The sequence below is a fragment of the Oncorhynchus gorbuscha genome, linkage group LG06 (assembly GCF_021184085.1).
Source record: "Oncorhynchus gorbuscha isolate QuinsamMale2020 ecotype Even-year linkage group LG06, OgorEven_v1.0, whole genome shotgun sequence".
NCBI lineage: Eukaryota > Metazoa > Chordata > Actinopteri > Salmoniformes > Salmonidae > Oncorhynchus > Oncorhynchus gorbuscha.
Window position 1 is genome coordinate 84,077,095 of NC_060178.1, and position 17,069 is coordinate 84,094,163.

At 41.7% G+C, this 17,069-nt stretch overlaps 1 protein-coding gene across 6 annotated transcripts; it reads right to left on the reverse strand.

The window, feature by feature from the left end:
- Nucleotides 1-1,308: 1,308 nt before the first annotated feature.
- On the reverse strand, nt 1,309-11,496 carry LOC124037279 (cytochrome c oxidase assembly protein COX11, mitochondrial). 6 transcript variants are annotated; one of them, XM_046351977.1, is made up of 6 exons: nt 11,366-11,451; nt 9,727-9,764; nt 6,930-7,326; nt 6,403-6,558; nt 5,842-5,967; nt 1,309-2,086 (listed from the first exon to the last, which is right to left on the reverse strand). In XM_046351977.1, exons 3-6 carry the CDS (start codon nt 7,260-7,262, stop codon nt 1,886-1,888), a joined length of 816 nt encoding a protein of 271 aa, XP_046207933.1. In that variant the 5' UTR covers nt 7,263-7,326; nt 9,727-9,764; nt 11,366-11,451; the 3' UTR covers nt 1,309-1,885. The 6 variants fall into 6 exon arrangements, with proteins under 6 accessions (XP_046207933.1, XP_046207931.1, XP_046207934.1 ...); XM_046351975.1 differs by having other exon boundaries at nt 9,727-9,793; nt 11,366-11,430; XM_046351978.1 differs by having other exon boundaries at nt 9,727-9,767; nt 11,366-11,381.
- Nucleotides 11,497-17,069: the final 5,573 nt, after the last annotated feature.

Genomic DNA, 17,069 nt, shown 5'->3' on the forward strand with positions numbered 1-17,069 from the left:
CTTGTGTGGGTTGTAGACTCCGTCTCATGCTACCACTAGAGTGAAAGCACCGCCAGCATTCAAAAGTGACCAAAACATCTGCCAGGAAGCATAGGAACTGAGAAGTGGTCTGTGGTCACCACTTGCAGAACCAGAACCACTCCTTTATTGGGGGTGTCTTGCTCATTGCCCCTCATTTCCACCTGTTGTCTATTCCATTTGCACAACAGCATGTGAAATTTGTCAGTGTTGCTTCCTAAGTGGACAGTTTGATTTCACAGAAGTGTGATTGACTTGGAGTTACATTGTGTTGTTTAAGTGTTCCCTTTATTTTTTGGGCAGTGTTTTTTCCAAACACCTGACAGAGGAGTGCTGCCAAGCTGACCAAGGAGAAGAAAGCCTTCCAGGAGTCCCACAAGCAGACACTGGATGACTGGTAAGGAGAAAAGGACAAAGTCAACATTCTGACCAAGGCCACAGCAAGATTGAGGATGAGCACTCTCTGGGAGCTCAGCTCCAGAAAGAGATCTAGGAACTCCTGGTACAGTACAGGGCCTAAACTCAAGTACAGGAAAGCACACCAGAATATTTTCCTGAAAAAAAACTGACATTTCTTCAGGTAGCACACATTTTTCCTGGTGGCTCAGTTGCTTGAAAGACGGTGCTTCTTGCTTATGCTTCTTAACATTGTAAAGATGGTGCTTTTTACTGTATTGAAGTATTCATCCCCCCCTGCTCCTGCCCCCTGTTCTAGGCCCATATTGAGGAGCTGGAGGAGGAAATTGAGGCTGAGCGTGATGCCAGGACTAAGGTTCAGAAGCAGATGGTCGATCTCTCCAGGGAACATGAAGAGATCAGTGAGAAGCTGGAGTTGCTGTTTTAAATTGAGAGAACCAAAAGTGTTCACTACATGATTCCATGTGTGTTATTTCATAGTTTTGATGTCCTCACTATTATTCTACAATTTAGAAAATAGTAAAAATAAAAACCTTTGAATGAGGTGTTCTAAAACTTTTGACCAGTAGTGTAAAGTGTTACCCTTACTTCAGTCCCTTGTTTCTCATCCAGGGTTGAAAATCATAGGTGGCTGCAGAGATCAAACACAGGAGGAGTTTGGGATCTTCATCAAGCGGGTGTAAAAAAAAAAAAAAAAAATTAAAATTAAAATAAAAACTTTTGAATGAGTATGTGTCCAAACTTGACTGGTACCTATAGGTTTTTTTTTTAAACACAGATTATTCCTGTATGATGAAAAGTACTTTACAAATGTAAATTGTTATCGACAGGCCCAAAATGAAATGTTTCTAAAAGAAATAAGCACAACAATGGTAGCAATTGAAAATGAAAACTTTAAAAGATTGTGGGGAAATTCTCAGATGAAAGTTCTCAGAGAACAACACTGTTTTTGAATTGTCACCGATTATGAGCAGGTAAATGGGAAAATAAATGGCAAACATGACATTGATGTATCATTCGGCAGATGACCTCTAGTGGTGAAATTGCAGCAATACAAACACAAAAGGCATTTGCAAAGTTCAGAGGGATAAATTGACCCTTAAGGGGGGGGGGGGGGTAGAACAGTCTGATTATTCCTCAAAGCTAAAATCATAATTTATTTGATTGAAGAACACTGTACAGTCTTAAAGACACTTGATAAGTTAACTATTCATCACATGGACAACATTTTTACATAACCCCTTCTCTGTACATGATCATTTTCGTATATTATCTTCGCATTATCTGATTCAGGGATGAATGACTGATATTACAGCAATCATCTGTGTCTAATACACACACCGTAACATTTTGAGTAACATTCTGTAGTGACGAAATGGATTGAATGCCTGTATATATTGGACTAACTCAGCATCTCTGAGGAGAACAATAAATAGTATGAGGCCAATCTTTAGCTGTGTAGGGAAATCGGACTATATCCGGGGAGGGGTAGTTTCTGTCCCTCCTTGGCCTCGAAGAAGGTGTATGAGAGTGTGATGGTGTCGACACGGGCCATACGTGGGTCCTCGTCAAACTCAGGGTCAATGTAAAAGAACACGGGCATGTCCACTTCCTCTTTAGGGTTCAACCGCTGCTCCTCAAAACAGAAACACTGGGAGGGGAGAAGAGATTCAATATGGAGGTAAATATCAGAGGTTCAATTTAGGTCCCCACAGCAAACTAAATAATGTATATGAAGCTGTGTGTGAGCCAGTGTTGTGTTCAAGACCACCTAAAGCGAGACCTGTCTCGATTACTACAACACTGATGTGAGCTGCAGTGCTTGATGTTTAAAGTTGGTGAGGGAGATAAGTCTCCAACTTCAGCCGTTTTTGAAATTCGTTCCAGTCACAGGCAGTAGAGAACTGGAAGGAAAGGCGGCCAAATGAGGTGTTTGCTTTAGGGATGATCAGTGAGATACACCTGCTGGAGCGCGTGCTATGGGTGGGTGTTGCCATTGTGACCAGTGAACTGAGATAAGGCAGAGCTTTACCTAGCATGAACTTGTAAATGACCTGGAGCCAGTGGGTCTGGCGACAAATATGTAGTGACGGCCAGCCGACTCGAGCATACAGGTCGCAGTGGTGGGTGGTATAAGGTGCTTTAGTAACAAAACGGATGGCACTGTGATAAACTGCATCCAGTTTGCTGAGTAGAGTATTGGAAGTTATTTTGTAGATGATATCGCCGAAGTCGAGGATCGGTAGGATAGTCAGTTTTACTAGGGTATGTTTGGCGGCGTGAGTGAAGGAGGCTTTGTTGCGGAATAGAAAGCAGACTCTAGATTTGATTTTAGATTGGAGATGTTTGATATGAGTCTGGAAGGAGAGTTTACAGTCTAGCCAGACACCTAGGTACTTATAGATGTCCACATATTCTAGGTCGGAACCATCCAGGGTGGTGATGCTAGTCGGGCGTGCGCGTGCAGGCAGCGAACGGTTGAAAAGCATGCATTTGGTTTTACTAGCGTTTAAGAGCAGTTGGAGGCCACGGAAGGAGTGTTGTATGGCATTGAAGCTCATTTGGAGGTTAGATAGCACAGTGTCCAAGGAAGGGCCAGAAGTATACAGAATGGTGTCGTCTGCGTAGAGGTGGATCAGGGAATCGCCCACAGCAAGAGCAACATCATTTATATATATACAGAGAAAAGAGTCGGCCCGAGAATTGAACCCTGTGGCACCTCCATAGAGACTGCTAGAGGACCGGACAACATGCCCTCCGATTTGACACACTGAACTCTGTCTGCAAAGTAGTTGGTGAACCAGGCAAGGCAGTCATTAGAAAAACCGAGGCTACTGAGTCTGCCGATAAGAATATGGTGATTGACAGAATTGAAAGCCTTGGCCAGGTCGATGAAGACAGCTGCATCTTTTATCGATGGCGGTTATGATATTGTTTAGAACCTTGGCTGAGGTGCACCCGTGACAGGCTCGGAAACCAGATTGCACAGCGGAGAAGGTACGGTGGGATTCGAGATGGTCAGTGATCCGTTTGTTGACTTGGCTTTCGGAGACCTTAGATAGGCAGGGCAGGATGGATATAGGTCTATAACAGTTTGGGTCCAGGGTGTCTCCCCATTTGAAGAGGGGGATGACTGCGGCAGCTTACCAATCCTTGGGGATCTCAGACGATATGAAAGAGAGGTTGAACAGGCTGGTAATAGGGGTTGCGACAAAGGCGGCGGATAGTTTCAGAAATAGAGGGTCCAGATTGTCAAGCCCAGCTGATTTGTACAGGTCCAGGTTTTGCAGCTCTTTCAGAACATCTGCTATCTTGATTTGGGTAAATGACAAGCTGGGGCTGTTGGTCGAGGTAGCCAGGAGGAAGGCATGGCCAGCCGTTGAGAAATGCTTGTTGAAATGATCTATTATCATGGATTTATCGGTGGTGACCGTGTTACCTAGCCTCAGTGCAGTGGGCAGCTGGGAGGAGGTGCTCTTGTTCTCCATGGACTTTACAGTGTCCCAGAAATTTTTGGAGTTGGAGCTAAAGGATGTAAATTTCTGCTTGAAAAAGCTGGCCTTTGCTTTCCTGACTGACTGCGTGTATTGGTTCCTGACTTCCCTGAACAGTTGCATATCGCGGGGACTATTCGATGCTATTGCAGTCCGCCACAGGATGTTTTTGTGCTGGTCGAGAGCAGTTAGGTCTGGAGTGAACCAAGGGCTATATCTGTTCTTAATTCTGCATTTTTTGAACAGAGCATGCTTATCTAAGATGGTGAGGAAGTTACTCTTAAAGAATGACCAGGCATCCTCAACTGACGGGATGAGGTCAATATCCAGGATACCCGGGATGTTCTGATGTTCTGAAAGAGCGGCAAAATCTGGACTCCTACAAATCAGCCGGGCAGCTCGTCAAAGGGGAGACACTCTAGACCCAAACTGCTACAGACCTATATCTATCCTACCCTGCCTTTCTAAAGTCTTCGAAAGCCAAGTTAACAAACAGATGACCAACCATTTCGAATCCCACCGTACCTTCTCCGCTATGCAATCTGGTTTCAGAGCTGGTCATGGGTGCACCTCAGCCACGCTCAAGGCCCTAAACGATATCATAACCACCATCGATAAGAGACAGTACTGTGCAGCCGTATTCATCGACCTGGCCAATGCTTTCAACTCTGTCAATCACCACATTCTTATCGGCAGACTCAACAGCCTTGGTTTCTCAAATGACTGCCTCGTCTGGTTCACCAAATCCTTCTCTGATAGAGTTCAGTGTGTCAAATCGGAGGGCCTGTTGTCCGGACCTCTGGCAGTCTATGGGGGTGCCACAGGGTTCAATTCTCAGGCTGCCTCTTCTCTGTATACAACAATGTCGCTCTTGCTGCTGGTGATTCTCTGATCCACCTCTATGCAGACGACACCATTCTGTACACACCTTGCCCTTCTTTGGACACTGTGTTAACTAACCTCCAGACGAGCTACAATGTCATACAACTCTCCCGCCCATCCAGCATCACTACTCTGGACAGTTCTGACTTAGAATATGTGGACAACTACAAATACCTAGGTGTCTGGCTAGACTGTAAACTCTCCTTCCAGACTCACATAAAGCATCTCCAATCCAAAATAAAATCTAGAATCAGCTTCCTATTTCACAACAAAGCATCCTTCACAGCATCCTCCTGTACTCTCTCGTTGAATGGCCCTCGCTTCATACTCATCGCCAAACCCACTGGCTCCAGGTCATCTACAAGTCTTTGCTAGGTAAAGCCCCGCCTTATCTCAGCTCACCGGTCACCATAGCAGCACTCACCCGTAGCACACGCTCCAGCAGGTATATCTTACTGGTCACCCCCAAAGCCAATTCCTCTTTTGGCCGCCTTCCCCTCCAGTTCTCTGCTGCCAATGATTGGAACGAACTGCAAAAATCACTAAAGCTGAAGACCCATATCTCCCTCACTAGCTTTAAGCACCAGCTATCAGAGTAGCTCATAGATCACTGCACCTGTACATAACCCATCCAACTACCTCATCCCAATACTGTATTTATTTATCTTGCTGCTTTGCACCCCAGTATCGCTACTCGCACATTTATCTTCTGCACATCAATCACTCCAGTGTTTAATTGGTATATTGTAATCACTTTGCCACCCTGGCCTATTTATTGCCTTACCTCCCTTATCTTACCTCATTTGCACACACTGTATAGACTTTTTCTACTGTATCATTGACCGTATGTTTGTTTATTCCATGTGTACCTCTGTGTTGTTGTATGTGTCAAACTGCTTTGCTTTATCTTGGCCAGGTCGCAGTTGTAAATGAGAACTTGTTCTCAACTAGCCTCCCTGGTTAAATAAAGGTGAAATATATATATATTTTTAAATAAAATAAATGACATGGACTACATGTTCATTAGTACCTGTATCTTGTTGAAGTACTGTCCAGCCTCAAAGGGCACAACGTTGTAGGTGGAGATCCCAATAACAGGTTTGTCTGTAGGGTTCTTGGCTCTGTAGAAGGCCAGGGCAGTCTCTCCTGGAACCACCTGGAACACAACATACGCAATAAAATACCTATATTGTAACACACACAATAAAATACCTATTGTAACAACACAAACATACTCGTGAACAATGTCTTGACTTCATTGTGGAAACGCATCTATATGTCCATTATAATGTTTTTCTTGTTCACCTGCCTGGGGACTGCCGATGGATATTAGCTGTTGGCTAAATCTGGTACAACGTATCTTTTCTCAAGTGTACTGAAAGTTATGTTTTGTTGTTCATTGTCCCTGTACAAAAAACATAATAATAATAAAGATAACTAAAACACATAATAAAATACCTCTATTGTAACACACAATAATGATTTGTTTTCTGCTAAAAGTAATGGTTTAATTGTCAGTCTTCTAATGTATCCTCCTTACTGTGTGTGTGTGGAGGGAGAGCGAGTGAGCACTATATTAAGCATGTCTTACGTATATCTCAGACTGCTGCGGGCGGAAGTTCCACTGCATGCTGGCGTGTGTGTCAGCGTTGAAGGTGATCTTAATGATGCGGTCCATCACCGGCGTCATCGTCTCCACCTGCTCTGCATCGTGACCTGCCACCGCCGTCCCACCCAGACCGGACGCCTAGAGACACACACAACAGATGAGACACTCAGCTATCTAATAAATCCATCCATCTTTCACCCACTATTTTCAGGTCTTCTTGTAATGCTTAGCTCTAGATTTCATGAAGGCTTCTATAATGACTTGTAAGCAAACCAGCAATTTGAGATGTGCTACTATATCTACCTCCATAAATAAAACATTAAAAATCTTCAAGTGGCAGTACTACTGTATCAAACATTTTACGTCTCTCTGGGTCCATCTCTGCTCTCCTACCCGTCCCAGAGCCATATAGTTTAACATGGACGCCATTTTGAATTACAGTGTCATGTAAATACATAATACAGAAACTTTAATGTCCATACTCTCTAAATATATGATTCTGCTTCTACCTGGCAGTAGAGTCTGTAGAGGGGTACAGCAGCGTAGGACATGCCGATCATCCCCACCCCCGCAGCAGCGATATACGTCAGCACTGTCTTGTTCCTCTTCCTCCACTCATCCTCCTGCTGCTTGGTCTGGCTCTTCCAACTCTTGGCCCCCCGTATTTGGGTGTTGATGCGTGAGGGAAGCCTCCTACAGAGGAACCACTGGGCATAGCTGTGGAGGCCCCTGGCTCCCTTGCCCTGAAGACCCCTGATACAGGTTTGTATGTTTGAGGATGTCAGTAAGACAGAGTTCTTTGAGCAGCATAGGGACTCACGGACAAGGATGGGGAGTAGCATGACTGCAGTGGGTTTATAAGTTCAAGCTTCAGTCGAGTCAGATGCTGCTCCTATCTGGATTCACCTGGGTGTGAAAACATTGAAATGTGTTAATGTGAACGTTTCTGAACTAACTAAACCTTCATGTTTATAACTGATAGGTTCAGGGATAGATTGGGCTAAACTGACAGCACCACTTCAGCAGTGTTAAGGCATAACAACAAGTCTAGCTACAGTTGAAGTCAGAAGTTTACATACACTCAGGTTGGTCATTAAAACACATTTTTCAACCACTCCACAAATTTCTTGTTAACAAACTATAGTTTTGGCAAGTCGGTTAGGACATCACATTGTACATGACACAAGTAATTTATCCAAAAAGTGTTTAGACAGATTATTTAACTTAAAATTCACAGTACCACAATTCCAGTGGGTCAGAGGTTTACATACACTAAGTTGACTGTGCCTTTAAACAGCTTGGAAAATTCAAGAAAATTATGTAATGGCTTTAGAAGCTTCTGATAGGCTAATTGACATCATTTGAGTCAATTGGAGGTGTACCTGTGGATGCATTTCAAGGCCTACCTTCAAACTCAGTGCCTCTGCTTGACATCATGTGAAAGTCAAAAGAAATCAACCTCTGGTTTTAAGTCTGGTTCATCCTTGGGAGCAATTTCCAAATGCCTGAAGGTACCACGTTAATCTCCACAAACAATAGCATGAAAGTATAAACACCATGAGACCATGCAGCTGTCATACCGCTCAGGAAGGAGACACATTCTGTCTCCTAGAAATGTACGTGCTTTGGTGTGAAAATTGTAAATCAATCCCAGAACAACAGCAATGGACCCTGTGAAGATGCTGGAGGAAACAGGTACAAAAGTATCTATATCCACAGTAAAACGAGTCCTATATCGTCATAACCTGATAGGCCGCTCAACAAGGAAGAAGCCACTGCTCCAAAACCGCCATTAAAAAAAGCCAAACTTCGGTTTGCAACTGCACATGGAGAAATGTCCTCTGGTCTGATGAAACACAAATACAACTGTTTGGCCATAATGACCGAAGAACACCATCCCAACCGCGAAGCACGGGGGTGGCAGCATCCTCTTATGGGGGTGCTTTGCTGCAGGAGGGACTGGTGCACTTCACAAAATAGATTACATCATGGGGGAGGAAAATTATGTGGATATTTTGAAGCAATATCTCAAGACATCAGTCAGGAAATTAAAGCTTGGTCACAAATGGGTCTTCCAAATGGACAATGACTCCAAGCATACTTCCAAAGTTGGCAAAAAAGACTTAAGGACAACGAAGTCTAGGTATGGGAGTGACCATCACAAAGCCCTGACCTCAACTGAAAAAGTGTGTGAGAAAGGAGGTCTACAAACCTGACTGAGTTACACCAGCTCTGTAAGGAGGAATGGGCCAAAAGTCACCGAAACGTTTGACCCAAGTTAAACAACTTAAAAGGCAATGTTACCAAATAATAATTGGGTATGTATGTAAACTTCTGGCCCACTGTGAATGTGAAGAAATAAATGAAAGCTGAAATATTTCTCTACTATTATTCTGACATTTCACATTCTTAAAATAAAGTGGTGACCCTAAATGACCTAAGATAGGGAATTTCTACAAGGATTAAATGTCAGGAATTGTGAAAAACTGAGTTTAAATGTATTTGGATAAGGTGTATGTAAACTTCTGACTTCAACTTCACTGGTAAAAATACAGATAAAAACAGAATTTATAAAACATATATTTGGTAAAGCAAGGAAGCAAAACCCTTCGCTAGCTAGTAAGATATTAGTCTGTTGCAATCTGTTAGCTAATGTGATGCTCCATTAGCCCTTACAGGATAAGTACTGTTTTGTGTAGCACAGAATTTTCCACAAGTTTAAGTTGGCGATACAATCTTCGTTCTTGATTCGCCCAAACATATCTTCTAAAATATCAGTGTTCAGTTGCAGGTGGTTTGTTTGAATTTAGAAAAAAACTCAAGTTATTAAAATGTTTGTTTTTTGCTCCATGAAGTAATCCAACAATGTGTATGCTGCCATCTTGCCTATTTATAAATGTATATTTAAACTATTTATATATCTTCTTTCATTGGGCATTCAAGCTTTTCAGTTTTGTCAAGTCGGCCTTTTAAAGTGTGTTGCATTATGGGGATAAACATTCATCGCCTGCATTGTGGGAGGCTCTATTGTCAATCAATCATTAAGGTGTTTTTGATGCGAACATGACCAAAGACGTGACAAACAGGAACCAACTTTGCCGCAATTCATGTATTCAGTGGATGTGTAGAAATGAATGTAAAATAATGGTCTCTCACCAATTTATGTTCAATAGACACACATTTTCAGTTTGTGAGTGTGTGATATGGGGATTGGAGACAACTTTTATAAACACTCATGTTGCACTGAACCTTGCGGGTGGAAATCCACATCAGTGTCCGACTTTCGGCTGTTACAGATGCACCTACCCCGACTTCACTCTTCGACTTTCATCAACCACAGGAGGCTGCTGAGGAGAGAACAGCTCTATAACGGCTGGAATGGAGCAAATGGAATAGCTGTGTTTGATGTATTTCCAGTCATTACCACAAGCCCGTTCTCCCCAATTAAGGTACCAACAACATCCTGTGTCAACAGTCTGTTGCGTTCACCACTAAAACTAGCCCAATGACTGAGACAGGTGGGTCCACACCAAAGTGTCACGTCATGACACAACTGTCTCGATTAATGAGAGAAGAGTTAAAATATACAAGATGGAGTACAAGGTTGGATTAGTTCATGGAACAAAACATTGATTTCTTTAAAGCTGCAATATGTAACTTTTTGGGCAACCCAGACATATTCACATACAAATGTGCATTATAGATCTGTCACTCATATTGAAAGCAAGTCTAAGAAGCGGTATTTGTTCTATGTGCATTACTTCTATACTTCCCGTTCGTAACTTTCGTTTTTGTGTGTTTTACTTTCAGTTTGGTACACCAGCTTCAAAGAGCTGAAAATACATTTTTTGCAGTAAAAGTAAAGATACTTTAAAAAAGAAAATAACTAAAGTAAAAGTAATCTAGTAAAATACTACTTGTCTAAAAGTATTTGGTTTAAAATGTACTTAAGTATCAAAAGTATAAATCATTTAAAATGTGTTACATTAAACAAACCAGACGACACGATTCTTGTTTAAAAAATATATATTTAGGGATAGCCAGGGGCGCAGTTCAACACTCAGACAGATGACCAGGAATGTTATCTTTATAAATGCGCGAATTAGACAATAGTGATAATTGTCTTTAGGAATATAGTAAAGTAAAAGCTGTCAAAAATATAAATAGTAATGTAAAGTACAGATAACCCCCTCCCCCCCAAAAACGACTTAAGTAGTACTTTAAAGTATTTTTACTTTAGTAATTTACACCACTGTATTTTTGGTTATGGAAAATACATTTCACAGTGGTTTAGATGGTAAAATGATTCCCTACACTATACACTACTTGCTTGCTGTCACCAACTGAAATTATGGGAATTATTCGAATTTTAACAGCCAGGAAAAGGAAGAGCGATTTCTGTATAGTACGTATTTAATAACGGAGCATTTTCTGAATTCAAAACGAAAAACATGCAACTGGAAAGGGACATGTTAGAAGATACGTGTTTGACCGAATTGAGAACGAAGTTATCGCAAAGTTAAGGTTGTTCGAAAATTCAGTGCTACGCCAAACGGTACTTATCATGTAAGGCTAATGGAGCATCATTAGCAGTTACAATCTGCTAGCTAACAAGACAGACATGGTTGGCCAGAATATTCTCAATACAGCCGATGTGAAAGAGCATTGAGAAACCCCTTAATATTATCTCGCTAATTTAGCTACACAATATAACATATACTAGCTAACTACTGTTCGTTTCTAAAAATAAAAAAAATCCATAGGAAACAATTATTCATTAGTAAACATGCACAGGCTAATGTAGCTAGCTACCGGGTAAGTTGCTTTGGTAGCTACAAACTACATATAAATCGTACCTGCTCATGCCGCCAAGGTCTCGTTTAGTGTTGATACTGCCCAAATTCAATACGATAGGTAACGTTAGATGATAGCGTTAATAACTCACCAAGTAAATTCAGCTCCCACACAACCTTGGATTGTACATTACAAAACATAAGAAAAGCTTGGTCCAGCGGTTTAACGTCCCCCCCTTGATACGAGGACCATAATCATAGGTTCCAGGCAGCGCTATTGTTCCGCTGGCTCTTCTTTTTCTTCAAATGTTTTAGGTAGCTACCGCCACCTACTGTATTGGCAGTGTATCAGCCTACTAATCTGTAGTACAGTATGAATTCATTACACTTTGTGAAAAAAATACAAATGACCAACTAACCCTGCACCCATTAAAACCACAAAACTATTCCATTGCTTTGGCCCCATCTGATCCTGTTCAAAACATATTGTACACCCAAGTACTTCTCTGCAGCTGCCACCACATCTATCCTCGCTGATTTACATGTCATTCCTGCAGTACTTGACAACCATGGCCAAGAGCACCAAACAAAAACAACCTTAACGAAGCACAGGTTATTCCGATCACTCTATTGGCCTCGGCCTACTCATAGGGATCCTCTTAAGAGCCCTCACCCTGGACCCATCTTCCTCTACTACTCTCTTCACTACCTCAGCATAGGACACCTTTGTAGACTACTCTGATCTTGGCAACCTCAACCTGCCTTTCTCTCATTGGACAACTTTGATCGCCAGCATCATGGGTACCTCACATCCAGGAATCAGATCCATAAGGCAAAACATCTCACTCCCACTGGGCCAGGAATATCTTTGTCATCATCAAGATGAGGCTCAAACTCAGCAGTCTTCACCAAAGCTGCCACCGCAGTTAATTCACCCTCACTCTCGTCATGTTCAATTTCCTTCTGTAGCTCTTCCAAAAGATCTGTGTGATCCACCACTCCATATTCACTCAAAACATGTTCCACTTTTCTCCATCTTACTCCCACCCCATGACCACACCGACAGCCATTCCCCTTCCCTCAACCTTTTTTGACAATAATTAGCTATTTAACACACGATCACATAGAAAATAAGTACATCTAAATTCCAAATATGATTATACATAGAGGAAATGCATTCAACACAGGTAATAGTACTAAAAGCTACATTAGATGGTCTGTATTTCTCCTTCGCTAGCTACTGTAGTAGGCTACTTAACCCGCATTCACAACTTGTTAACACACATTCACAATTATAATTATTGGAATAGCCCTGAAATGCTAAATCTGTATAGCCTTTGCTTGCAGAAAATGTATTCAGAGAAAACCTGTGGGAAGTTGACTGTTGACTTGAATGCAATGAGAGCTGAAGAGAGAAGCCCAATTCGTCTGAAAATCTGACTCCCTCCAGCAGGTGGCGTTTTTTAGTTGTTTCGCCCACCAAGCAAGGATTTATTTTCTATGCAGGTCAATGAGAGTGTCGACCGAATTTCGTCAATAAAAAAATGAATGGCTTATTTGCTACGTGAGGTTTATTTGATTGAATATATGTTTTGTAATGCTTATGTTGTACTGATTTAAGTAGTTGACGTGACATACCGGGCAACTTTTTTTGGGTGGGGGGGAAACACTTTATATGGGAGTTTATATTGATCTCGAGATGGCTATGCATATTCATGGGATGACGCTGGTAGCATCTCTCCAGTGGTGAAAAAAGTACCCGATTGTCATACTTGAGTAAAAGTATAGATATCTTAATAGAATGTTACTCAAGTAAAAGTTACCCAGTAAAATACTACTTGAGTAAATGTTTTAAAGTATTTGGTTCTAAATATTGTAATGAAACAGCAGGGAGCAGGTCTCAAACCCTCGACCTTCTAGCCTGAGGTCCGGCGTGCTATCGACTGTGCCGCAAAAGTTTCTTATAAACTCAGGGTCGTTACAATATTACAATATACTTAAGTTTGCCATTTGGATAAGGTTGTTGTAAGGGAAACCATTCCTCTGCTCCGTGTGCCCCCTACTTCTTAAAAGTTGTCAAAAATATAAATAGTAAAGTACAGATACCAAAAAAAGATTGCTTTCGCTGTAAAGCATCATTTCATAATCTAAGACGACAGGGTGATTAAGTAGTACTTTAAAGTATTTTTAATTAAGTACTTTACACCACCACATCTCTCTCCATTAAATACAGGCAGTTGACGTCAATAACCCTCATCGAATATACAAAAAAGGATGTGAAAAATGAGATGTATTTGTCAAGCCAAAAGAAAGAAAGAATATAGGCAGGAGCTAGACAGTCCGCCGTGAGCTTTGTGGACTACTCCCATTGTTAGTGCGGAGCGACATGTGTCTTGTCAGTATATACATAATATTTGATATAATTAATCAGTTATTAAACTGTAACAGGGTAGTGGCTCCATGAATTGCAGAAAATGGTGGGTAATCATGTGATTTTGTTCCGTGAGCATATTGTTCCATTTGAATGTATTGCTTGTGTGCTCTGATTGGGTGCATGTATGAAGGAGACTGCACCACCACCGTAGAGATACTCAAGGTCCTTGCAACCTGGAATCCTTAGGACTTCCTACCCATTGAAGTTAACATTTAAAATGGTTATGGTAAGGATTAAGGTAGGGACATCCCAAGGACCCTGGATAGCACTAACCTTCAAGGACTCTTCTTTGTATCTGTCCCATTATGCCCTCTGTAAGCACATGGGCAGCGCAATAGAGGCCATCTTAATTTTGAAGTAGCACAGTTTATTCTTCTACTACTTCCATGAGTTGATAAGCAGACTGAAAGGGTGCATACTGCCACCTGGAGTGTAATTGTTTGAACAGGTATGAAGCCAAGGTTGGAAATTTACTGCCACCTACTGTTATGGAATGTTTCCTCACAAGTAGAATTCATTGCCTGATTCCTCCTGATGACCTGGATGAAATTATGTGATCTTGCCTTAACTCAAAGGAAGTCCCAACCAGTTGACTACTTCAAAATTGTGAAAGTCCTCAATAAGCAATGCCCATGCTAAAACAGGATTTTGGGCACAAGAGTTGTCTATATATTAAGGCTATGACCACCACCTGTTTCCTCCAAAATGATGGCGCATGTGTTAATCTGTAAGTATTCACAGTTGGCTGTGGATTTAGCGAAAGCGTGGTTGTGTTCCCCTGATCAGACGTTGCTGATGCATGCCAGATCTTACAACGCCTGGATAGGTATTTTACGTATCAGCTAATGCTGCATTGATAACCATGTGGGAAGGTAGTAATTATCAGTGTGTGAAGCGGTAAATACCAGTTGGATGCACGTCGAGAAACGCAAATTGGCTCATGGCCAGCAAGCTGCTGCAATCTAGAAGAAAAATAAACGCACACCTATTTAGACGAGGTGCTGGCTCGCGGTGTAGAAAACTTGAATCGTCTTTGCGTCTCAGCCATACTTCTGTCGAAACCTGAATGTCTTTTGCAAATTCTTTTGATTAGAGAGAATTGGCTGTAGGGAAAACTAATTTTCAAGGGAAGTGGGTGACAACTGTCAGTCCTCAACAAACAGTTACGATCAGTAGGTTTCCTGTAAAGATCAGTGTATAGAACAGTATTTTCACACAAAGATCAGAAGATCAAGAAATTTGATACACGTCAAATCAGTTTGTATAGTACATTTCAAATGATCAGAACAGGAGTTAAGAAAAGCATAAAATGCCTGGAGCTGTTTTGCATCACCCCTCAATAGAAAAAAATATCAATATAATGATGTTAGGCAAGAAAACATTTGAGAGGATTGAAAATAGACTTGCTCCATCACATACAAATTAGCATAGTTATGATCCATGGGGGATTCCATAGCAGTACCCTTCGTCTGAATAAAGAAATAGTTTAGAAACATGAAGTAGTTGTGTGCGAGTACTATTTCAGCCAATGTTATAATGCAGGCACTGGAAGGTAGTTAATTAGGGTCACGTTGCAGAAGAAAATGTTAGCTTCATAGCTTCAATACCGCCCTCGTGTGGAATATTTGTGTATAACGACTCAACATCAAAAGTAACTAACAAGGTATTCTCAGGGAGAGGATCAAGAGATTCAATGATAGAGATCATACTGCTGGTGTCCTTTACAAAGCAAGGAGACATGGGCAGGGCTCAATATCTTGCTTGATAAATTAAAGACACTCAGTCCTGTGGGTTCTGGGACCGTGTGAATGGTCCCCTCTGCCTCTGAAAGTCGTTTCTTCTCACCCCGTCGGGTGCGGCATCTCGTCGATGAGCGTGCCTGCGGCCACCTCCGCCCTTCGGTCGGCCCGGTTTCTCGTTGAATAAAAAACTGCCACTGGAAGCCGATGAGGCGCTGGTTGTGGAGTGTTGGTCAGACGGGGGTGGATCGAAGTAAGCGGCATCCCTCCTGCGTCTGCCATGGAGAGGAGGAACCTCCTTTGTCAGAAGTAGACTTTATCCTCGGCCTTGTCTTTTTTGTCTTGGTTGAATTGATTTTATGTTCCTTTATTTCTGGTTAGTTTATCAGTTCATTGAATATGCCACCATCATTAACAGCTATTTGTAGAGCTGTGCGTTTGTCTTTAATCGTGTTATCCATTTCAATAAAATCATTTCCCAACTGGTCATCAATTAATGTCATTAAATCAATAGAGCATTTGTTCAGGATGGCACAACAGCGCTCACAGAAATCATCTGCGGGCTGTCCCAATTATCGTTCTTTTTGCCACCTGAGTCCCCGTGGAATAGTGCCTTGACGCACATAATCACTAAGAGTGACAATATGTAGATGCGTTCTCATCTGGCGCTTAGATACATGTAACAGTTCTTTCGAGAGGTCAGAATTACCTCCCGGCATGTCAAAAAGGGACTCCGAAACAATCATCTTATCACGCTCCCTTTGGCGATTTTCAAAGTAATCTTGTATGGGTTTATGACGAGAGGCCGCCTGGATCTTTCATTTAAAGACCCTTGCTCCTTTCGGTCTCAACGTAGACTTTCATCTGAATCCATTCTTGTGATTGTTGTGACTTTCGCCATTGTAATTGTTTGTAAGCTAGTGTAGTCTAAAATGAATCAATGATCGTATGCTATCCATCTGTTTTTTGTATGTTGTTCTTTGTAGGCCATTTTAATATTTGAGAATTAAGTAATGATATTAGGCCACACTTGGCCATGATTACAGACACCTGTGTGTCTTTTGACACTATATCAACGAGTCACCCTGCAGTGTTTGTGATTATACACTGATGAAGACAGCTTGCTTGTCGAAACGTTGGATATTACATTTTTGCATCTGAGCTCCTAGTGTGCGGCTCTCCTTTATTTTCAACAAGCTGCTGCAACCATAAACTAAAATTAAAGCTATCATGCTAGTAAACAAATACGTGTTCAAAAACCATATTAATACATATTTTTTTATAAAGAATGTTTTGTTACATTTAACTGCTGAAAATGCTTTTAGAGGCCATTTTCTTAGTAGGTTACGTCAGAGTTCAGCATGTGGGAGAGGTTGGCGCGCAAGGATGATAGACGAGTTTCCCACCAGTAATTACGAGTTAGAGGGACATTCATGTGGATGCTTCACAGTCTTATGTGGTAAATACCACCTTCCCACTCGTCACAAACGCAACATTACCAAATCCTATGTCATAACAATCTGGTGTCCGACGGCGCAGTTGATGATGTGGTACGCAACCATTGGTTGATGCATGCAACACAACCTAATTCTTGTGATTAGGTCTTCCAAGATTAGGTCTTGAACCCTGCTTTAGGCCTATCCTAAGAACCTTTGTTAGGCTACATAGATTTTACACACTTTA